This window comes from Pezoporus wallicus, unplaced genomic scaffold (genome assembly GCF_028554395.1).
Source record: "Pezoporus wallicus isolate ANWC-B61680 ecotype Strahan unplaced genomic scaffold, APGP_CSIRO_Pwel_v1 contig_6897, whole genome shotgun sequence".
NCBI classification, from domain to species: domain Eukaryota; kingdom Metazoa; phylum Chordata; class Aves; order Psittaciformes; family Psittacidae; genus Pezoporus; species Pezoporus wallicus.
This window is the reverse complement of record NW_026636510.1, coordinates 567,391-592,157: the sequence shown is the minus strand read 5'-3', so window position 1 is coordinate 592,157 and position 24,767 is coordinate 567,391. Positions and strand designations below refer to the sequence as shown.

The window sequence follows — 24,767 nt, the reverse complement described above, 5'->3', positions numbered from 1 at the left end:
TTCCTGTGCCAGGTTCTCTGTTCACTGACTACACTCAAGGCAGCACAGAAGGCCTGCAGCTGTATGACCATGGAGCAGAGCCATAGAGATTCCAAAGCAGGACTGGCTGTGTCTGACCAGCTGGGAGCTTCCCATCTTTGCCAGCACCTATCCTGGGGGACATGATCTCAGTGAATCAAAGAGAGCGCTAAAAATAAATCTCAGGAATTCCTGGCCCTTGCCTCTCTGCTTTCAGTCTACTAGGCAGTGTCTGGACAATATTGATGGAGAGAAAGCATTTTCTTTTGTACAGAGTTACAGGAAGAAATCAGTGTTGCTGCTGCCTTCCTCTATAGACTTAAATTGACATCACTCTGATGAACTGGATGTGAAAGCAGAGCTATGCCATGCTGTGCTAAGGATTACACAATACAAAAAGCTTTGTTGCAACTTAATAGAGTATTAATGGAGCTATTTCAAAACAACTACAGAATTTTCTCCTCAAAAATAGAACTGCTTACACATGTTGCCTTGGAAGGAAGTGAGCAGGAGATAAAACACAAAGATACAAAAGTAGGAACAAAGTGTAATGAAGCATTACAATTTGTTTCTGGCCCACAGAAACCTAATGAGACTGGGCAAGAGCGATAGAGACAGCAACAGTCAAGATCACTAGTAGGCATAAGAGAAAAGTACCAATTTAAATTTAAAGAAAAGGTACAATAATCAACAATTTCCCAGTAATTTGTTACAGTGGAACCACCCTATGCCAATGCAAGTTTCTACTACTGCCCAAACCAGTGACGCCTGTTCAGGCAGATACTTACATCTTTAAATGCAGCTTTAAATTTTGTAACACTGTAAGGAATAGGAAATTCCTGATTAAATTACTAGGATCAGACTCTAAAATGTCAAGAAATAATTAACTGCCCAATTACTCGAATCACAGTCTTGAATGTTTCACACATCTCTATTTTCATATCCAGACGTTCTGGTTTCTTGCTGGTACTTTTACACCATGCCCATCTCTCCCGGAATGCTTTTCCTTTCCATGGTGATTTGTATCCTGATTTGTAAGCTCTCACACATACGGCATATATGCACAGTTCCAATTATCTTTTTGACTGCTGATTTATGAATAAATTTGTTTCAGATTAGAATTTTGGCCTTTGAATCCAACTCACAGGTTTCTGATCAGCTGCTACAGTCCTTTCAAAGATAGCTTCCTTTTCTAAAAGCTTCTTTCTCCCTGAACAAACAAATGCCCCATCTGCTGGATCCTATTCTATTATTCTCTCTTCCCAAGGTTAACAATATTAATAAGTAAACAGTGGTAATCCACAGTGAGTCACCTCTGCCAGCATTTCACACGGCACATGTTGGTAAGCAGTCTCACACACCTTTTGTTTCTTCCTGTGCATTCTTGCCTTGGTTTGGTAAGCTTTCTTGCTTTGCAGCCCTGTGTTTCACACATCAGCCCGGAGTGTCCTTCTTGTTGCTCATAAAAGCACCAGAAGACCCATCCTGCAAAGCATTCAGTACACATCCCACCCCTCTTTGAGCATCTGTGACACCAGGGTGTCCCAGCTGCAGCTCACAGATGCTTTCAAGCAGCTCTGGAATCAGGCTGAAAAGTCACAGTGTGACCAGACATGGTAGCATTCTGTAAGTTTGAATCTAAAATTCAGTCTGCTCCTAATTGAAGGCCCACCACGATGTTGTGGCAGGATGGTTACACCCTTACAAAGAAAGAGCAATGGAGAAGCGAATCTGCAACAATGCGAGTTTCCTCCCAGAATTCAGTATCAGCTCTTAACAGCAGCCATTTCAGTTTCCTTACATGCCAAAGCAAGCATAGTCATAACTCACAGGGCAAGCCAGAAGCCTCTGCTCAGCAGGAAGACATAAAAGCCTGCCAAATCATGGGGAGCACAAATATACAACCAGACTTTTGTTTGTGCCTCCTAAGGGCAATCCAACAGAAACAACAAATTTCTGGACTTTATGTGGCTTCTTCTAAAAACAGAACATAAGGGCAAGTTCTTGAATCAAAGGTGCTACTGTGTGAGCAGAGACATCTCAAGAGAGGCTTTTGCTTTCGTAGTGTGAAATTTAGCATGGGAAGAAATCAAATGCATGATTTAACCTCTTATTCAATACGTTTAGTGTTCTTTGACTAGGCCAGAGAAACTGATAAGCAAAGGTGACAGAGGGACCAATTTTCTTTGACTTCACACCTGGACCATAGCTTTGGTGCTGCTTTTATACTCGTAATGGTAGTGAGGAGAATTGGGCTCAATAGCTGTTTTTACAGAGAGAGACATAAGCTACAGTATTTAAGCATTGAATTTGAACTTCCTGCAGAATTACAGGATCAGTTCAGTGTCAAGAATTTCTCTTTATCTCCAAATCCAGGTATATTTGCAACATACACAGTATTTTATGCTTTTTGGGTTTCAAAGGTCTGCATTCTTCAAAGACCATTTATCCTGTTTTGTATAATGACTTCACCACAGTATTTTCCTGCTCAGCATCTGAACCTTAGAGTAACAACATACTGCTTAGTATCATCATTTACTCAAGCTCTAAATGATTTGCTGTTAAACAGAAAATAATTCAGTGGACTTATAATTACATTTACACTCACATAGAACCACAGAATCAACTAGGTTGGAAAAGACCTTTGGGATCATCAAATCCAACTGTTACCTAAGGACTGCTAAGGCCACCACTAAACCATGTTACTATGGGCCTCATCTACACAGATTTTATACACTTCCAGGGATGGTGATTCGACCACTTCCCTGGGAAGCCTGTTCCAATGCCTGATCACCCTTCAGTGAAGATTTTTTTCCAAAGCCTGATCACCCTTTCAGTGAATAAGTTTTTCCTAATATCCAATCTAAACCTCCCCTGATGCAGCTTGAGGCCATTACCTCATGTCCTATCACTTGTTACTTGGGAAAAGAGACCAGCCACCTCCTCCCTCCATCCTCCTTTAAGGTAGTTGTAGGGAGTGATATGATCCCTCCTGAGCCTTCTCTTCTCCAGACTAAACAGCCCCTGTTCCCTCAGCTGCTCCTCATCAGACTTGTGCGTCATACCCTCACCAGCTTTGTTGCTTTTGTTGCCTTTTGGTGCTCCAGCACCTCAATGTCTCTCTTGTAGTGAGGGGCCCAGAACTGAGCACAGGATTTGAGGTGCAACCTCACCAATGCCAAGTACAGGGGATGATCACTGTCCTGGCCCTGCTGGCCACACTGTTTCTGATACAGGCCAGGGTGACATTGGCCTTCTTGGCTGCCTGGGCACAAGCTGGCTCATGTTCAGTTGTCAGGCAGCACCCCCAGGTCCTTTTCCACTCAGCAGCTTTCCAGCCACTCTTACCCAAGCCTGCAGTGTTACATGGGGTTGAGCCCCCGTTGTTATGACCCAGGGGCAGGACCCAGCACTTTGCCTTGTTGAACCTCATACCACTGGCCACAGCCCATTGATCCAGCCTGCCCAGATCCCTCTGCAGAGCCTTCCTACCCTCCAGCAGATCAACACTCCCGCCCAGCTTGGTGTCATCTGCAGATTTACTGAGGGTGCACTCAATTCCCTCATCCAGATCATCAATGAAGATATTAAACAACTTTGGCCCTAATACCGAGCCCTGAGGGACACCACTAGTGACTGGTCGCCAACTAGATGTGACACCATTTACCACCACTCTTTGGGATCTGCCATCCAGCCAGGAAAGAACACACCCATCCAGTCCACAAGCAGCCAGTTTCTCCAAGAGAATGCTGTGGAAGACAGTGTCCAACGCTTTCCTGAAGTCCAAATAGACAACATCTACAGCCTTTCCCTCAACTACCAGCTGGGTCACCACCTCACAGGAGGAGATCAGGTTGGTAAAGCAGGACCTATCTTTCATGAAACCATGCTGACCGGGCCTGATCCCCCCATTTTCCTGCACGTGCTGTGTGACCTCACTTAGGATGATCTGCTCCATGACCTTCCTCAGCACTGAGGTCAAGCTGACAAGCCTGTAGCTTCTGGGGTCTTCCTACCTGCTCTTTTTGTAGAGAGGCATCACGTTAGCAAACCTCCAATCCTCTGGGGCCTTCCCAGACTAGGACTGCTGATAAATGATGGAGAGTGGCTTGGTGAGCTCATCTGCCAGCTCCTTCCACACTCAAGTATGATGCTGTTCAGCCTGGCTTGTTTGTAAATGGGGGGGTATAGCCTTTGGAAGTATCACAGATTCATAATTCCCATTGAAATCTTAGTGATACACTCAACATCTCTGACAAATGAGGTGTGTATGTTTCATCCAAATTTGTATTTCATACATCACCTTGTTAAAAAGAAATTAACACATACTCTGGAAAAGCAGCAAATGCTAGATGTAGCATAGAGTAGAAACAGGAGGTACTTTTGACTATAGGACAGATTTTCCCATTTCTCATGCCTCTTCCATCTCTCACTAAAACAGTCTTACTCAAGCAGTTTGTCAGACTATGAAAATGGTAGCAACCCACCAAAACTCCCACCCTGTCCCCCGTCCCCCATCCTCCCCCCACCCCCCCCTCCCCCCCCACTAGTGGAGCATCTGAATGAATGCTATAAAAACTATGTAAGTGCTATAAAATGAGTGCAGGAAACAGAACTAACAGTCCGTAGCTGGGGAAGGTGGAAGGGGAGGGACATGACTGGGAGCTCTTGGAGGAGAAAATTGCAGAACTTAGGTACTGAAAGTCACAGAAAGTGAAGACACATGGATGTGACCAAAACCACCACTGCCTGTGGGCTTTGGGCTTTCCCATGAACAGAGATCGCTCTACTTTTTTTTTAAAAAAAAAAGCTAACCCTAACTCCTCTAAACTTCTAGGAGAGTAACTCTCCTGAATGGTGCACAGAAAAAAAAGATATATGATAAGACAGGAACAGGATGTAGTATCTGCACTCAGAGGAATCTGCTGTGACACCATTCTGTGCTTATTTACAGTAAGGTGCTGTCTGGGATATATTAGACTGCAGGTATACATTTGTCTGATATGAAAAGCACATTAAACATTTGGATTACTGATTATTTCTTTTTTAACCAGGGCTTAAAATACATTGGTAAAATGCTGGTAACAGACCTCTTCCTGTCAGTAAACAGGTAAAAGTTCAGGTTTCAAAAACACACTTGTTAGCTGTTGCTTAATTTGGGAATATCTGCTTATGTGGGTTTCCCTCATTCACGAAAACAATCTGAGTGAAAAGACAGGAATAAATCTGTAAGTACTGTATGATAAGACCATAGATATTCCTAGATATCTGCAAATTCTTTTCTGCAATCTGCAGAAAAACAAATCTGCAGAAGAATTTACTTACTCTTTTCAAAAAGCATCGGGCAAGAAGCTCAGGGTTTTCAATGCAATTTTCTATCTCCTTAAGGAAAATCCTAAGAGGGAGAAATAAAGCAAACAGTAATGTAACATCCCACTCCAACTGTGTGCTAGCTTCTCTGTAAATCCAGCTTTAAACCTACGTTTTCGTAGTAAGAGGATTCAATGGGGAAGGTAACAATTCTGACACAGAAAGAAATAGATATTTTAGAAAAATGGGATGTGATTCACAGCTGATTGCCTGAATCACCAATAGTATCATGTTTTCATTTGCTCACAAGCATCTGATACATCTGGTTCCTCTGGCTGTTGAGATTTGTTTCCAATATGTAGCCCAAACACCTGCATCTCATTTAGTTATGAGGATTTTTTTAGAACAGCTAGAAAAGACAGAAAAGCTCTGTCAGATGCAGTAGCTTAATCAGCAAGCAGCGAAAATATGGCATGTGGTCCAAAGGCTTCTGCTGTGGAGGCCAATGAACTAAGCGTTCAGGGGAAGAAAGACAGGGCTTGCAAATGGAGGGGAATGTCATTCTTCAGATGAAGACACATTCTTTCAAAATAATACATAACCTAGAAAAGAATTTTTCTACTGTGTATCAACTACTCTGGCATAATATTTAAATTTACGTTAGAGGATGGTTTTAATTTTTTTGTTCAACTGTTTGTTACACCTTAGGGGTAATTATTATCCAAAATAATTCCTAAATTCTCACTTTGGCTACAGACAGTTTTACTTAGTGAAGGCTAGGAAAAGCAGGAAATATACAGAAGTAGCCCTAAGCTTTGTGTTTTGAAAGAGAATAAAATATAGATTAATCTTATTCATAACTGGCATTCTGTAGCTATGAGCACTAGACTACCTTTGTCCACAGCGTGGACAAGGCTTCTAGAAAGCTTTATGCTCATGTGAAAGATAAAATTCCTTTAAGAAGTGCTATCAAATATATCATGTCTTCTGATGTGATAACAGAAATAAAAGACAAATATGCTGAACACTAAGAAAACTTCCTCATAGAGAGTTTTGCCAGAGAAAGAACATTAGGATTTAGTCCACCACCATCTACCACTGTACCAAGAGAACTGGTAGAACAGTCAGCATGAGAAACATTCAAAATGGATATTGCCAGTGGAAATCACTAGTAAATGCACAAAAAGGTGTAATCTTTTACAAGAAGACAAAAAATACAAATAAGATGAAATAGATGATCTTGGAGGTGTTCTCCACACATGGGCTTTATAGGACACACACAGAGGCAAAGTGAGGATGACTTTTCCTGCGTGCCTATGTGTATGTCAAAGCACACCACACAAAGAAGTAGAAATGACAGTAGAACCCGAGGGAGCAGGACAGCCACCAGTTCCCACGTGCCTGTTGTGGAATTCGTAGATTTCTGGGAGGTTCCCAAAAAGAATTTCCTTCTTGTTCTGGAGTGCAGATGGAATCAGATGTAGTAAATTGGGATTGTCCATTTCTGAAGCATACCCCTAGAGAGAAGAGTAGAAAATAAAAGCAGCCTGTTTTTACCAAGGAAAAAGTACTGTGTCCAGGACACTGAAGAGGCCCAAAGTCTGTGTGCTTTTTATTCTCAACTGAGCATAAAAAGGATTCTCTTATGACTGCTTCTTTGTTGCTTCCATGAATTTCTGATGCTTCCAATTTTCCCCAGAGCTTTTTTACCTGATAACTGTGAAAACACATTTTTAACCACAAATGGATCAACAAAAGAGATTAAATTATCTCCTTAGGATTCAAATGTCATTTTGCTCATGTAGGGGTAGAAAATGCTAAGTTTGATAGACACATATCTTTCTGCTAAACTGCTTCATTGCCAAAGGTTTATTTTGGATTTATTTGTTGAACTGTGGTATTTGGCTTGATTATTTAATTGTTTCTTGTAGAAACTGGATTGTGTTTCTTCGATAAAAACTATGAGAGAGCATTCTGAGTGCAGATTTTAAACCCCAAAGTAATATCAATTACCAGAGTGGTCAGCTCCCACAAATCAAATCCAATAAAGAAGCAACCACATGGTTGTAAAAAGCAACTATTCGGCCCCAATACAAGTATGATTAAGCCCTACTCAGCCTCCATTCTACCAGAGACTAAGGACATCAGACCCCACATGCATAGAGTATGTCGGTATCCTACAAGTTTCAAAAGCTCAGGAGTTACATTTGCAGTGTGACCTGCTCTTTTCTGTGTACCAACACTACATGGGACAATAAACAAGAGGGGGAAGAGGGCATTTCTTTTTCTCAATCGTTTTCCAAACCTACATTCACCAAAATTTAGTGTCTGGCCCGATGGAAAATGAGGGTGCTGTTTCTCATTCCTATTAACTATTTCTCTGTCCATAACTTTGAGGATTGTGCAACTTTTATCATTCTGTGGTCTGGGGTTAGAAAAGGTGCCTCTTCCTTTAAGCCCTGAGGGAAGATGTTCAAAACATCCTTCCCATTTTCCATCCCCGGGGCTGAGCTATCTTGCAAACAGAGCCCGTGTACTCTAAGCAGGAGGTGGGAGGTGAGTGCTCAGCCCGTGAAGGATGTGCATTGGCAGTGATAACTCAGAGGTTAAGCACCAGCAGTCATTTCAGAAGAGTTTCTTACCTCTATTATACTTTGAAGTTCTTCTACATAAACTCGTTCTGTTTCTATCAGCTCATTGATTATGTGGCTAAAAGACAAGAAAGGTGGAGAGTTACAATGTTTACCAACAGTTTAAGAAAGCAGAATGAAAGAAAAAAAACTTTTCCTTGCATATTTCTGTTTGTGCCTCTACACAGAAAAACTTCTGAAGGTCATTTCTCCACACTTGAATATTTTTCCTTGTTGATAAGCTTAAAAGGACTAAACATGTCTTGGAATAATTTTTTTTTTTTTTTTTTAGATCATTTTAAACTTCATCTTGGCTTCTGCCATTTTTATACTTACAAATCTGAATAAAAAGACTACAAATGCCCAGAAGGCAAACAAAGAAGATTTTACCTTCTAATAATAGCTAAAAATACTCAACAAAAGGGGGTTATATTTCCCAAGGCTATGTTTCATTTCTGTTTTGCTCTCTTTCATAAAATAAACAAAACTGGTGTTCAGGCTTCCTTTCTTTAATGCATTGCAGAAACAGGCAACAGGATGATGTCAGAACCCTTAAACATGAAAGCAAATTAGAGCGAAATATTTACACTATATTTTGAACTTTTCATATCTAGTATTAGTTTAGTGCTCCTAGGTAACTTGAAGATGCCTGATTTATCTCACAGAAACAGGAATGTAACCAATTCACTTTTGGACAGATAACTAATTAGATGTTAAAACTGCATAAATCCCTCAACTTTTTTTCTCAAGAAAATGTTGTCTTCAGTACACTTATGAACAAAGTTTCCAGGGTAGCTCTTCCAGAGGTTTGAGCAGTTTCTCCAAGTTGAATGCCTAGCATTTCTTTCCTGGTCTATGCTTCACAAGAGTCTGTAACCATACAGCTACATCAAGCAAAAAAACATCACCAGAAGGCCGCTAGGGAGTAATGAATAGAGGAACTGGCATTTGGCCAGTCATAAGCAGCACACATCCTTAAGCTAGAAAAGCGTAGGCAACTATTGGCATTGATACCAGCATACGCATTTGTCAAATAACTCCCTGTACGTATATTAGGATAAGGATGAAATCAGTGACGGCTGCAGAAGAAAAATGTCTTCTGCTTGGAGACCCCTCTACCTCAGGAACTGTCTGCCATTTTACATATATAATCATTACCATTAATCCCAGGTTTTCCCCTGGAAATGTATTCACCTATCATGCTACTGGCCAAAGACATCATGGTGTATCTGAAGGGAAGCCTCCAGCGTAAATGGTATAGGAACCACATATTTTGGCAAAAATACAGATTTCTGGTATTTTAGTAAAAAGCTCTCCAAGACACTGGAAGAGATAGAAAACTGCTTTTCTGCTACCTAGCACCAGAAGCTTGAAGTATTTCATGGCTGCTTTTTAAAGGAAAATACAAAGACTGGGAAGTCACTTCTGGCACTTCTGGCACTTCTGGGAAATTTGCTCTGCCTATGTCTGGTTACCTGTTTTTCATATACCACACAACAGCCATGTAATCAGCCACATCCTATTAGCCCTTTATATCATGACATTTGTACTGTTGCATCCACTGAAAGGGGATTTTGTCATTCTCCGCATTTTTTAGGATGTCCTTTTTCAGACTGATAGATTTGTTTGACCAGGCATTTGAAAGTAAAATACCTGCATTTCAGGCAACTTGAAATGCAAAAGCACTGACTAAAACCCTACTAGGTTACTAAAATAGATTCATTGATTTGCTTTAGATTTATTCTATCTTTTTCAAGGCAATATGATTTTGCAGGCTAGGTCAGGACCATTTACTCTGGTCTTACACGCTATTACTGCTCTATGGACCACTGATTAAGAAACATAAATACTGAGAAAACTAGAGTTTATCTTTATCTGACACATAATGTTTCAAGTTTTCTTTAAAAATAACTGGGATTTCTTAGGTATCTTGCCATAATGCCTTAAGTAAAGACAAAATTGTGAACTACCACAAGGTAGGGAAATGGGTCATGGTTATAATCTACACACTGCACAAGTCCTGACTCCAAGTAGCTGACCTCCACATTGAACTCAAATTGAGATATTTATGCACAGGGAAGCCAAATCTAACAACAGGCTAAAAATGCTATCACCCTAATCATGACTAAACAACACTCCTGTCCAAACACAGGTACAAAAGGATTCTGCAGTACTTTGCTCAGCCTCATGTAAAGCCAAGCCATGTTGGACTCTAACCCATGGAAGAGGCTCTGCCCACATTTCTTCGAATTTGCACATCTTTGAGCTGGAAAACGTGTCTGGGGTAGGGTCAAAGTACTAGATTACTCCTCATGAGATAGATATATCTCATGCAAGTAGCAATAGAACAAAGGGGAATGGCTTTAAACTGAAAAAGGGTAGACTTAGATTAGATATTAGGAAAAATTCTTCACCATGAGAAATATGAGGCACTGGCACAGGTTGCCCAGAGAAGCTGTGGCTGCCTCATCCCTCAAAGTGTTCAAGGCCAGGTTAGAGGGCACTTTGAACAACCTGGTCTAGTGGAAGGCGTCCCTGCCCATGGCAAAGGAGTGGAATTAGATGATCTTTAAGGCCCCTTCCAACCCAAACCATTCTATGATATATGCCACTTTAACACACCTTCATGAGAACTGCACAGTCAACACCCTAAGGGGCCGCTTGCCCAAAAATGATTTTACAAATATTAGCACTTACTTTTACAGTTGACTGAAACAAATAAAACTTTTATGGTTATACATGCCTTTCTTTTTAAGAGCTATTGAAGTCACTGCACAGACCAGATGCAAAGGGGAACAGGAAGATTGCTACTGTTCTAGCATCACTACCACTTACAGCACTGAAAAGAAATCATGAGGACAATGCACAACTTGTTTCTGGAGTCAAAAGTTTAGGAAGCCACTAATAGATATCAAGCTGTTAGGATGGTTATATTCTTGGTTCTCTTGGTAGACCTAAGAACCACTGCTCCACATTTATTTAATGAATTTGAGAACAGGTTTAACACTGTTTGAAAAGGTTGTTCCACCAGTTATGAGTTTTGAAACACCATCTTTAACTTCAGTGCTAACCTAAATTTAAACCTGAATTTCTGTTTATGATCTCCAGAACCAGTAGACCTAAAATTTCATGTTGTGCACCTGGAACTTGAAGAAGTTTATTTAATGCTCTAAATTCATACTTCCTAAGAGATGCTGCAGTGTTAAAAAAAAAAAAAAATGTAACTGAGCAGGTGTGATAAAATCATCACAGAAACTTTATAAGTTTTAGAATAATCTTTAAGTTCATCTTAATATCGAAAGATGCTTATTTACCTGCAAACAAGACATAGATCTTCCAGATGTTATTTAGTCTATTACCTAACAGATTAATGAGAACTGACTCTGGAGCAAACCCAACACTTAGATCACAATTATACCTGAAAAACAAATTATTGGTCCATAGGTTTCCTAGTAGCTGTCATAAACAAACAGTGTGATGCCTGTCAAAAGCACAATTCAAAGTAACACAGTAAGTAGAACAGAGGCCTTTGGGATGTTTTATTATCCAGCCTCCTATAAAAGACGAAGCAAAAATGAATCATTTTAATCTTTTCTGACATCAGTTTAACACAGAGTAGCAGCTCTTGAACCCCCATTGTAAGAAATCTTGGGGAGGGTTAATTAATTTACCAATCCTAAATTTGTTTGGAAACATTTTCCATTCAAGGGAATTAAAAATACTAATTAAAAAAAATTAAAAAATCACATATGAGGAATGTTTTATTAGAGAAAGTTCTGTGGGACTCCTAAGATACTGCCAGTCTAGTTATGAGCTTGTCAAAATCTAACACAATTCTTTAATATTTTATTTCGTTACTTATCTTAATTCTACCTGTAGATTTATACTCAGAGCAAATGCTTTAGCATTAAGTGTTATGAAAAAAATGCATAATTAACCCTTTCATTCTTGAAAAGGTATTGTTAGTAATTTTGTTATCTCAGTTTCAAGGATGACAAAACAGAGACAAAATCATGGTGGTACTCCTTTCATCTCCTGGTTAGAGTTCAAGAGCTTCATATCTCTAAACCATGAGTCTGTACATAAAGGGTAACCATTTTCCAATACTTCTCCACAGTGAGATAGTAGATTTGCTGCCTAAATAAGATTTTAATTATTCAGGTTTTTGGGTTTTGTTTTTTGTTTTTTGGGTTGGTTTTTTTTTGGGGGGGGGTGTATGGTTTTTTTCTTGTTTTGCTTTTGGGTGGTTTTTTTCCTTTAACTGTAGTCTTTTTCTAACCATAAATTGTGTCCACATGAAAAAAGAGGAATTTGACCAAACATTCAGCATTCTGTCAGACTCAGCACACATGCTTTCGGGCTGTTTTTACACTTGCCTCTTAGTACCTATGCCCAAGTACATCTCCGGGATTTCCTGCTTGAAACATAGGAGCTATATGCATAAGCCTCCCACTATCCCCAAGCAGAATACCTTTCCCACTCCTGCAAAGAGCCGGGGGGTTGCAAATTCTATTCCTAAGGCTGCCACTGGTTGAAAGTGTTGCCTGATACAATCCATCCATCTCTTTACCTGTGCCCATCCCGCAGTCTGCAGATGTTATTTGACAGGATTACAACACTATTCTTCTGAAAGTGTTATTCTGTATTTCTTTCCCTAACAGGGCCAGTGCTACGGCAGCCACCAGGAACACTCAGCACAAACCCATCAGAAAAGAGCCTTAGCTCCACTGTTCCCAGAGTAATTTGCCTGAATTGCTCTGCAAATAACAACCACAGCAGCAAAATCTCAAATATTAAAGGCCAATGCACAGGAATCACTCTCTTGTCAAACTACTGACAATATAAAGCTGTGCACTTGGTCAAGGCCTTCCACAAACCTTAGAACTGCCCTGACAGAGATGCAATTTAAGAACAGTAAAGTGCTACCTAAATGTATCTTGCTGCTGTGGGAAAAAGCACCAAGAGGGTATAAAGGAGATACTTTTACACTTTTACACTGTGTGAGCATGCTAGCTTGGTAAATAATGAAGTAGACAGCTCACTATATGGCACAAGGGATTGAATAGCATTTGAGACAGTTTAACAGCCTAGAAAACTGGCAGTGACATCATCTGAATTTACATTAAGCTACAAAGGGTGAAATGTGAAATGTTAATCTCTTCCAGTATGTCACAGAATCATAGAAGCATTTAGGTTGGAAAAGACTTTTAAGACCATGAAGTCCAACTGTTAACCCAGCACTGCCAAGTCCACCACTAAACCATTTCTGTAAATGCCACATTTACATATCTTTTAAATACCTCCAGGGGTGATGACTCCACCACCTCCCTGCACAGCCTGTTCTAGTGCTTGAAACCCTTTTGACGAAGATATTTTTCCTAATATCCAATCTAAACCTCCCCTGGCACAACTTGAGGCCATTTCCTCTTGTACTATTGCGTGTTACTTTGGAGAAGTGATCAACACCCAGGCCCCAGTGAGGCAGCAGATTTCTGTAAGAAGTGGGTTCAGTCTGCATATTGGTCTCTCTGTTAGCTTCAGAAGAGAGTCTTATATGACAATCACCTGTCTTTTTTTCCTTATGGAAGCAGTTTTGATGCAGGGCATAGGCCAGCTTAACCTTGGTGACACCTCCATGCTGGATGAGTCATCATTCATCCAGCATGTTTATCCATCCATGCTGGATGAACACCAAACCATTGTCATTTGGTTACACTTGCAGATTCTCATACTTCATATGTGAGTGCACAGAGGAGATGTGCCTGTTGCGTCAGGCAGGAACTTGTCACCACTGCCCCCTGTCCCTTAAGTCCCTGTGTTCAACTGGTCCGACAGAGGACAGGGAACCCTCCATAACACAGGCCCCGTCCCTAAGCAGAGGAGTCCCCCTACCTGGACGCATCCCCACAGCTCTGTTCCCTGCTCCCCCCACTACTAGCACACAAGCCTGGCACCAGCACAGCCGCCATGGGTGCAGAGCACGAAGCGGCTTTCAGCCGGGAGCACCTTTGCTCATGGGAGAGCTGGCAAGGGTCCAACGCCATTGCCACATCCTGCCCTGCAGACTCATAACTGGTCTCTTGCCTCCCGTGAGGGTACCTGGTTTGGGATACCCGAGAGCTGTGCTGGAGCCCTGTGCTGCAGATCACGGAGGCACTGGGGGGCACATGGGGCAATGAGGATAACTCAGCAGGCAGCTGCTGTGAGTGTCATGGCTGAGGAAAACAGGACAGAGCAACTGATGCAACTATTTGTACAGCCAGTTCTTCCACTCCCCTTTTTCTTTTGTGTTGTCTCTATCAGCATGGCTAGGTTGGAAGTCATTCCTGGTGATCAGCTACATCATAACTCCTCTTTACACTGTCCAACATTTGAATGAAGTTAGTATCACAAATGGAATACCTGGTTTCTAAACAGAAAGGACATTGGAACTTAGATAAAAATTAAGACAAATGTAGCTAATCCATTGTCTTTCTAACTGCTAAGAAGAAAGTGCAGGGCTCACCCTAAGGTCTCTGTCAATAATATCAGAGATTAAACAAAAAGTGAAACAGCGAAGGAATGAAAAAGCAGATCAGAAAAAATAAGAATATAAGATGATCAATGGCAGAACAGACATACAGGCCCTTACTATATTTAGTTTTAAACCTAACTCATAGTTCCTTCAGTCTCTCTTTTTTTTTTTTCCTGTGTCCATGTCCAAAGTACCCAGCAAAGTTTCATGAAGATTTCTACCGGCCTCCAGGGCTGCCACACACACCGCACGAGCCTAAATCAGCAAACTGCTCCTGCGGAGGTGACAGCAGCCGCAGCACTAATGTATTTGCCATCCCATCTACTCTTCAATTTCCACTCCCTTTCACAGAGAAACATGAAAACAGGAGATGGAGTCAGGAGTGAACACTTGAAATCTTCCCCCTTGTGCTAAGGGAGTGTTCATGATTTCGCCAGTAAATACGAGGACTTGCATCCTATAAACGGGCTCATTGCAGGTGGCTGTGTCTGAGAGGATTCAAGAGGTAATTTCAGATTAGAAGCAGTTTGCAGCCTTGACTTTGGACTCGGTGTTGTGATTACAGGAAAGACCCAAACACTCCCCTTGGTGACTGGAAACTGGAGAAAAAAACAGGTGTAACTGGAATGTCTGAAGTAAAGGGGGTGGGGGGTAAACACATGACACCTTCCACACTTCATTGTTCCTTCATTTCAGAGACGTTTTACAAGAATATGAGGTTTGGATGGCAGCAGTCCAAGGACAACAAAACTCTTGAGTTGGCTAAGTTTATGGGCAGCTCTCAGAAGGATAGCTCCTCACCAGGATCATTCCCAAGTTAGCAGGCCATCTCAACACAGATGGTAAATGATTAGGCATCTAAGGTTTCCACTGAGTCTTAGAAATCACTAAGATCCTATCTGTAGTGATCCTTGTTGCCTGTAAAACTTCCTTCCACTGGCACATACCCGATCCTTACCCAAAGAAACAAAGAGACTCACCAGATTGGAAGAATCCTGTCCCAGTAAATCCCAACTCACTAGCTTTCCTGATGTGGAACTAGTAATGCAAAATACTACTCAGGAGAGTGAGGCCAACTTTCTCTCTGTGGAGGGAGTTTACTACATGTTCTAGCAGAGAGGGTTCAGCCACCACTAACCTGGCAAAGCACTCTGGATGGCAGGGCCTTTGATGCTACCATAACTTGGCAGAATTAGGATGAGGCTGTGGCAGGGAGTGACCACACACAGGCCCAATGTGTGTGATGTCAGATGTTCCTCCAGCACAGGAAACTTCTTGTTATGGGAAACCGTTAAAACGCAGGAACTAGCTCACATTTCTTTGAATTATTGAACCGGCTTTCTAATGGAACATCATGGCCTTGGGTGCCCTACGACCACATTTCCCACAGGTGTGATCTCACACCAGTTTCCTTTGGCCAGATTATTCTTGCTTTGGCAACCATGACATTCTGTGGCCCAGCAGCACTACTAAGATCTCACACAATGAACCAGTTTCCACCATTCCTAGCTTTGAGAGGCACTGCAGTGCTAGCACAGTAAGGATGATAAGAAAGGAGAAAGTATAACAGAAAACTGTTACTACTTTGTCACTAGTGCTCTCTCTGACCTATGGCAAATTAGTCATGCCATGCTGAAGTGAAGAAAATAAATGACTGCATAAAGAATCCTCTCCAACAAGGGTGAGAATATAGGCACTGCAAAGCATAAGGAAGAGACTTGTTTTTAGCCAAGGTTGTAAGCGAAACCTTGAAACTGAGGTAAATGCTGCTATTAATTAGCACAGTTCACAGAAGTGGTGCATTTCTCTATCTGTCACTGCCTGTTCTGTCATTCAGACCAAATGTAGCTATTTATATCACTTTGGACTATAGCAAATAGTCCAAATGTAGCAATTAGCAATGTTGTTAGCCAAGTATGAACTGATCCTGCACTACATTGACCTGTTGGAACAAAACTTTGTCAATAGGTATTTATATGAACTGCCTTCTTCTGGTAACTGAGAGCACAGTACTAGGAAGGTCCTCACCAGGGTGACCATAAGGAAGACATGTACCAGCCCATTATATATTAACAACTCTTCCTCCTTCCTTTTTCCTTGATGACAGAAGAAAAGGAAGCATAATTGAATGGCTGGCCAAGCTCCCCAGGTGTGTCAGGTCTGCATCACAATTCTGGTAGGAGCAGCGTCAGATGTTTACTCTGCTGTGACATGTGCTACCTTAAAAATCCCTATCATACCAAATACAGTGAAACACTAAGCAGAAACAATACCTGGAGACTACCACAACTTACTAGTATATCCTCTGGCTAAATCTCAATGGCTTTTTGCTCATTCAGTTACTATTTGTACGTCCTGCTCAGATGGCAACGTAATTCAGGATTTTTGTTTCCGTAGCTGTGCTTTTTTTTCTAACAAAATCATTGGCTTACTTCCATTCCTAGATCTTGGTTTTATGCCAGCATTTCCTGTCACATGGGCTTGTCCTGTTAAGAAGTCTTTTCCCCAAAGGGGAATTGGAACCATTAAACAGAATTAAACCAGTGAGCTTTCTTGGAAACAACCACCAAACAAAACAACCCCCCAAAACAACACAACAAACCAATACCCCCCCTTCAAAAAAAAACCTCCAAAACCAAAACTACAATAAATCATAACTGGTGCTCCAGAATTATTATGCTGCAGAAACCTGTTTGTATGACTGCTGTGGGACCAGCGAAAGTGGCACTCATGCATGGGTACTCCATATCTGGCTTGCAAAACCAAATGATGGTGGAAGATGAAAAGTGAACATTTTCAGCAGCTGAAACAGCAGAACACTAGTGTGCAAGAGCAAAATGCTCAGTGGAATTTATTAAGTTAATAAAAATAAAAATAAAATATACATAACAAATATATCAATTGAAATTGAAAATACTCTTTTGATATCTGAGGCTTCAAAAAAACTGAAAAGTACTGAAGGGCACTGTGTGCAGTGCAACAGATACATACACTTCGAATAAACATCAGTGCTGGATAGAGTTGGACCTAAGAGAAGTGAGAATGAAATATATATGGTTTGCAAAAGTGAGCACAGTGTTAAAAGACCTTCTTGGCCCAGCACTCCTGCTAGTTTTAAGTGTTGTCAAATTTCTATTTCCAAAAATATATAAAATATAACAAAATTATGATTTGCAATGCTATCTCATTTGAAGGTAGTAAATGGTGAAAATCTCACTGCCCCAGTGGAAACAGAACCACCAATAAATAGCATATCCAGTTTTGAATTAGAAACTGCTACAAGAAATTTTAAAACTGGTCTAACCTTAAAATCTCAAAATTATCTCTGTGCTATGGAATCAAAAGAAATGTCAGCTGCTGTGTAGAGGAAACTTCCATTTCACCTCCATAATTGCTTTTGAGAGGGTTTTTTTCTTTTTCATCTCCCACAGTGCTAAAAGTGCCTTTTTCACTTGAAAAGTATTCTCAGCTGAGATTGTGCAATAGCTCAAGTGAAATTTAAGTAATGAATCAGTTGCTGTACTTTACCTCCTAAAGTGGAACGAAAGATCATTCTGGACATAAGAACTTTATATTTGTTAGTTGATACAGGAAACATTTCTGATTTCTCTGACACATAATCCTTTTTTTTTTTTTTTGTTCCCAAATGAAAAAGAGCAATGCCTTGAAAGAACAATGATTGTTCTTAAAGTACATTTCACAGCTGCAAATGAACCCAAACCAATCAACTTTGAGAAGAATAAAGGTTTTAGTAAGGTAGTACACTCCACCTCATCTGAAAATTATGCCCCTTAGTGAAGATATTGTAATTGCCTGCCTAGGTGATCTGATTCTGCTTCAGTGTTAAATGGATTTGCTCAAGTTATTATGGAAGTTCTTCTGAGCTGAATCTTATCTTTGATATCTTATCTTTGATAGAAACATATTTCACAACTGAAGTCATAATTTACTATATTTTGCTGCCTCTGAAATGATCTGATCTGTGCACATGTAAGATATTGTCCCACATTCATTGTTCCCAAAACAAATGACCTTGGGGAAATATTTTTATATATATCTTAATTAGTTGACCTACATTATAGGAACCAGAACATAGTTGTTAATGGAGAAGCAAATTAATTAAGTCACCTACAGAGGAGAATAATATGAATAGAGGACTAAAAGTCAAACAAGAGTTGTTTCTCATCTCAGCATCTCAACTGAAATGATGTGGCTGTGTACACAAATTTGAGCTAGCTTTAGACAATGTGGATGTTGCAGACTGGTCCTTACTGTAGGCCAAAATAACATGGTGAGTAGCTGTGTAAATACTTGTCAACTACCCATATTTGTGAAGTAACCATCAGGCCCACCTTGCAGCTGCACCATTCTATTTGATGTGAAAGATACATATAGCTCTAGGATATCTCAGCATTGAGTAATCAATTAGCTAAAAGTAGGTGAATAATTTGTAGATCAAATTTGCTAATAATGTAACTGCTTAGTGGTGTTACTATTTGGCCATATTTTAGTAGATTGTAGTAGGTTGCTAGTAATCTCAGGGTATCCTTGCTGAGCTGGTGTGACAAAGAAGAGTTTTGGCATTCTGCTTGCTACAGATTCCTACATCACCCAAATACTTAATTTAGAGCACCATTTGGTGGTATGACTAACATCTCTCATGCCTGTTGTACTCATTCATCCTCCTCCTGTCCCTGCAAGGATCATGTCAGGCAGAGACATTTTAGGTTGGGAGAGAGAAGCTGAACACAAAACTATTTTTCACTTCATGCGAATGGCAACACAAATACTATCTGCAGAGCTTACTGCTGGAGGAAGAGAAGACCTCCAACAGTTTTGATTCTCATAACAGATCTGCCACTGATATCTGTGGTCTCCTAGACACTGGATGGCCATTTGGGTAGAATGAGGAATTATTTTTAAAATTAATAATAATCTGATTTTACAGACAGCCCTGAATTTACATTGGAGAGGGCAGACCAAAGAAGTGCATGTTGCACTTGGGAGAGGATGAATTTTATGAAGACGCCTTGTTCCTATGTTCATTTGTATTTCAAGCACTGGAACAGGCTGCCCGGGGAGGTGGTAGTCACCATCCCTGGAGGTATTTAAAAGACCATGTCGATGTGACACTGAGGGACATGGTTTAGTGGTGGACTTGGCAGTGCTCGGTTAATGGTTGGAGTCAATGATCTTAGAAGTCCTTTCCAACCGAACCAATTCTATGATTCCATTATTTCAGTCTGAGACACAACCTTAAGGAAATTCTATCATGCAAAATCTGCTTCACCCTATAACAGAAAACAGCATTGTGCCAGACTTAAAATATATGGTCCTACTGCCTGAGCTTTGGTAGATCTGTTGGATATACCCTGATTTTAAATGTCTTCAAGAATCAGTACTCTGTGGGGGTGGGGGAAAATAAACCAGGTGTTAATTACATGACAGTGGGAATGGAACAGGGAAAGAAAATCCCAGCAAGCTAAAATGGAGTTTATTGAAGCAGCTGGGACACATATTCTGCTTTAGTTAATCTCTTCTTGGCACATTTATATTAGAAAGTTGTGAACTGCCATGGCTGAGGAACAAACACATCCTCTTTTTGTGTGTCATGCTTTCTCTGCAGCTGTAATCTGGGACAGAGGGGCAGGCAAGGATCATACCACCTCCAGCTACCACACTCCACCCAGCAGTGACTGGGAATCACAGCTCTTAGCAACATCCATATCCTTTTACTAAAGCTATACTTAGGACAACCTTCCCTATCACACCTGTAGAACGTGGCTTGCAGAATGTTATGATAAACTTTGAGAAAGAGGGAGAGACACTGTTGGAAGATACTCCAAACTTAGAAAGCAGCTTTAGAGAACTGTAGGATAGATGCCAGCTGGAAAATGGGTTCAAAGGGCTTTACATAAAATTCTCACAATTGCAGATTGCAAGAATCTGGGAGTATATTTCATGATATTCTGGTAACAGTATTACCCCTGTTTCTTACTTTTTTGTCTAAGCAGTTTCTAATGGCCAATGTCCAAGAATGTGAGACAGACAGATTTCTGGGCTCATCCAGAACTGCCATTCCTCTGCCTTTTTTCCTGGAAGAATAGGAAGCTTGGTTTTATTATTCTCAGTGGCTGTTGCAGGTCTTACACAAACCTTGCCTACAGGGGAAATGTCTATTTTGCCACTTCAGTGTTTGCAGTTAGAACTGGGGCTCAGTGCAGTTGCAGTGGTGATGGAATGAGGTAAGAGCACGCTATGCCTGGCAGAGCTATTACAGAGGTTAGAACTTTTGATGTCCTTTACCCATGCAGTAACTCTGGCCTGAGACTACTAGTGGGGGAGCCAGCACAAAGAGCATCCATGGATTTTTAGCAAGAACAGCACGTTCACTGCCATGCTTTTTAGCTCTATTCAGGTCAGATGCCATAAAGGCAAGATTGTCTATACTAGTTTGTCCAACATGGCTATTAACCACTGAACAGCATTTGAAGGCAGGTTTGCAGTAACTGGAAATGCAAATAAAGCATCAGTGCCTTAAAACTAGAGGCTACAGAGAAAGATTGGCAGCAGTGTATTAAAAAACCTGGATATGCACAGGAACTTTGCAGAGTCTGCAGAGCATCTGCTTGACATACAAGAAATACTATATAGAACAGAATTCCTGTTTAGACCCATATGAGGAAAGAATGTTCCTGATGGATGAAAAAAAATGTAAGTGAATTTTCAGAAGTAAATACAGCATTGTAAACATGAATATGTCACAAATTTTCCAAACCTGGTTATTATATTCCCAGTTAATGAGCAGCTTGTTAAATGCAGGAAGTCAGCAGTGATTTACTGAACAGTGCAATTGATAAATCACTGCTCCATTGCATCACTAGCTACACAGGACTGAGTGATCTCCCATCTGCTATGTCCTGCCTGCTACTGCCCTGCAAAACATCCAATTATTTAGATCAGGCCTGTGTGAGAGCAAGTCAGACGTCCTGATTAGGCAACATGACATGCTCTTTGTACTGTTGTAAATGATAATGTGAAGTGCTCAGTACTCCTTCATGAGCTAATTCACATACAGGAGCTGCATGTTTTTAATTTCAGATCAGTTTAAAAACCGATTTCATTGGACCTGGTGTTAACAGTGTATGGGGAAGACAGGGATGCTTTGGCAACTCTGACTGGAGAATTTTAAATATAAGGGGTGTGATTACTCCTAGTTTGTTTCAGCGGTTTCTTAGCCTGTCACTGTCCTATGCTTTAAAGAGAAAGCGGCACCATCTGAACTGAAGTGGTATAAAATCATACCTGTGCCTCCCCTTCTCTTTCCCCACCCATCAGCTTGGCAGTGATAACAGGGCTGATTAATATCCTCTGCTTCTTGACTTGTGACTGTGTTACTTAGAATTTATAGCTGTCCTTCATGCAAATACAGATAGCCCAAGGACTTTTAACCTGCTATGCCAGAGCAAGCAAGGTACTTATGAAGTGATACAGCTACAGTTAGGGGAGAAACAAACACAGGAGCCTTCAGGCCCACATTTGCTTCTTCAGACAAGATGCTCCCAGTCCTAGGCCAACACAAAGCAGCCTTTATTTGCATATGCTCTATAAATCCTGAGATGGATCAAGGGGTGGGAGGGAGCAGAACTTCAGTAAAGTCCTGGATAGGCATAGGAAGTAGCCATCCAATGGAGGATGCAGATCGCCCCCCATTGACTATGTGCCGGCTGAAGTTTCCAGTGCTTTTCAGGTGGAGCACACATTCCTGTGACACAGGGCAAGACAGAAGATACATCTGATCTTAATCTCCCCATGTGCTTAAAACAAACCAACCATCCATGTAGCTGTGGCCAGCTACATTCCAGGAGCCTGCCCAGAGCCAGCAGGCAGCAGAACAACTGCACAGAAAACAAGTTGAGGAATTCCTGGAATTTCTGAGGAGCATTTAAAAAAACTTAGTATCCAAATGCAGGTATGTATGAACGATAATAGCAGAAGTGGCTGCTTGCCCCTCTTTAATACCTGATTAAGTACAAATTTTGTAAGAAAGCATGTGAATGTTGAGAGTGTTTATTTCAGCTGTTCTCTACCTCCCAGATTCTTTGGGAGCAAAGACACAAGGACTTCAGGAAGCCTCCAGAACACTCAGTAAACCAGTGTATTATAACAATAAGATTTTTTTTTCTCCGGTTCATAATAATTTTCCCAGTTCCCAGAACTATTTGGATCTATAGCAGGAATATGTCTCCTCTATCAGCAGCAAGATCTCCCTACATGGCAGAATATGCTTCACTTCAAAATTCTTCCAACCCTCTAGGCTGTAATTAAGACTTGAAACTGCTGGAGCCAATCTGCCCAAAAGTGAAACTTCTCTGAAAACAAAGATTCTGTATAGGTTGAAAGAGATTATGGCAAACAAGAACTGGCTAGTGGCTTCTTGAAATTTCTCCTGCTGACTGCTCTTTCATTAAGTCTGGTGAAAGAAAACAGTTCTCTGTGCCTAATAAAAAAGTTAAGAACACAGCTTCTCTTTTAAAATGTAGTCTCCAAGTTCTTCCCCTCTACCAGCTGGAAATTAGACTGGAAAGACACATTGCTGGGGCTCTACTGTAACACTTTTGTCTTAACAACTCATCCAAATCACCTTATCTCAAGGGTAGTGTGGTATGGCATGGCATAGCATATTCTGAAATCTGTAACATCTTGCATTTACACACTGCAGGGAAAACTTTGCAGTGGATCTTACTTATGCCATATAAAAGGAGAAACCGATTCATCCTTTTGTGGTCTTTCAGTCTGGAAAAAAGGTTCCAGAGAGACCATAATATGGCCTTTCAAAATACAAAGGGGGCTTATAAGAAACAGGCGTTTACCAAGGTGTGTAGTGACAGGACAAGGGGCAATTTTTTAAAACTGATTTAGATTGGACATAAGGATGAAATTTTTATGAGGGTCACAAGGCACTGGAGCAGGTTACCTGGAGAAGCTGGAAGCGTTCCCATTAGGTTGTAAGTGTCCACCCACCACTGTAAGTGTTCAAAGTCAGGTTGGACAGAGATTTGAGCAACCTGATATAGTGGAAGGTGTCCCCGCCCATGGAAGGGAGGGGTAAACTATATGATCTTTGGGTCCATTCCAACCTAAACCATTCTGTCACTCTATGATTTACCTCTGCCTCCTGTAGAAGCTCTGCATCTTTGGCTAATAGCTAATAAAGCAGTGGATCTTAGGTCCTCTCTCCTACTATACGCAGCTCTGATGATTACAACAACCACATGGACACCAAAGCTTTTAGCAGCACTCCCTGAGCTGCTAGTATTTCTGACAGTCCACACCTAAATTTAGCAATTCCCAGAACCAATGTGAGCTCAACTTTGCTATTGCTGATTTAGAATAGGGCTCTGACACTATATTCCTATTCTGAAAATAGCTTCTAATTCTTTACCCAGAAGTGCTATCCTGTTCTACCCACACAACCTGCTGATTCAGTGATACACTTAGTTATTCTCATCTTCAGTGCTGCATAGACTGATTTATGAAGCTTCCCAGGTCTTGTTAGATAAATATCACTGAGGGGAGGCCTGACCCAGATATTAAGATACACTGAATTTAAAGGACTCTTGTATTTAAATCATATCCAAATCTGCAGTTGGAACCTGTCATTTCAGAGTACAAACACCTTCAGGAATAGACCTGCAGGTTGCACACTACAGGATGTGAGTCTGCAAAGTGGCAGCTTCTGCTGGTGTGCAGAAGTGATGCCAGATGCTGCACAGGTTTCCTCAGCATGTAAAGCAAACTTTAAGTGCATGTTCACAGGAGTAGCAATGAGTCTGGACTGTGTACAAGCTTGGAGACTATTTTCCATATATACAGAAGTGCTCCATGCATATGTGATAGACAGGGCCATCCCATATTCTTGACTTTCTTTCATTTAGGTCCCATAAATAATACCTCAGACTCCAAGTCCTAGAGACAGTCATTCATGAAGATAACTCTATCTGAATATAAGCTCTAGGAGAGCTTACAGTCTTATAAGAATTTTATTCAGAAAGCAGAAATTATGATGCTTATGTGACATCCCACAACTGAGTATAAAACCACTAGTGCCTTGCAATTTTCCAGCTTATTATTCAGCAGTAATAAACATGAATAAAAATCAGAAATAAGTAACACTACTGTAACTCCTGCCACTGCACACCTATAGCTTCAATAAACATGTTGCTGTGCTTGTAAGTGAACAGGCCATGTCAAGGCCATGCTGACAACCCATTGATAGTATCAAGACCATGAGC

At 40.9% G+C, this 24,767-nt stretch overlaps 1 protein-coding gene across 7 annotated transcripts in view; it reads right to left on the bottom strand.

The window, feature by feature from the left end:
- Nucleotides 1–24,767, bottom strand: part of MCF2L2 (MCF.2 cell line derived transforming sequence-like 2) — a 184,171-nt gene that overhangs the window by 37,205 nt on the left and 122,199 nt on the right. For all 7 annotated transcript variants that reach the window (XM_057400402.1, XM_057400403.1, XM_057400406.1 and 4 more), the window contains exons 16-18: nucleotides 7,971–8,037; nucleotides 6,730–6,845; nucleotides 5,344–5,413 (exon numbers count right to left, since the gene is read on the bottom strand). In XM_057400402.1, the coding sequence (XP_057256385.1) occupies nucleotides 5,344–5,413; nucleotides 6,730–6,845; nucleotides 7,971–8,037 (253 nt within the window). The remainder of the gene's footprint in view (nucleotides 1–5,343; nucleotides 5,414–6,729; nucleotides 6,846–7,970; nucleotides 8,038–24,767) is intronic.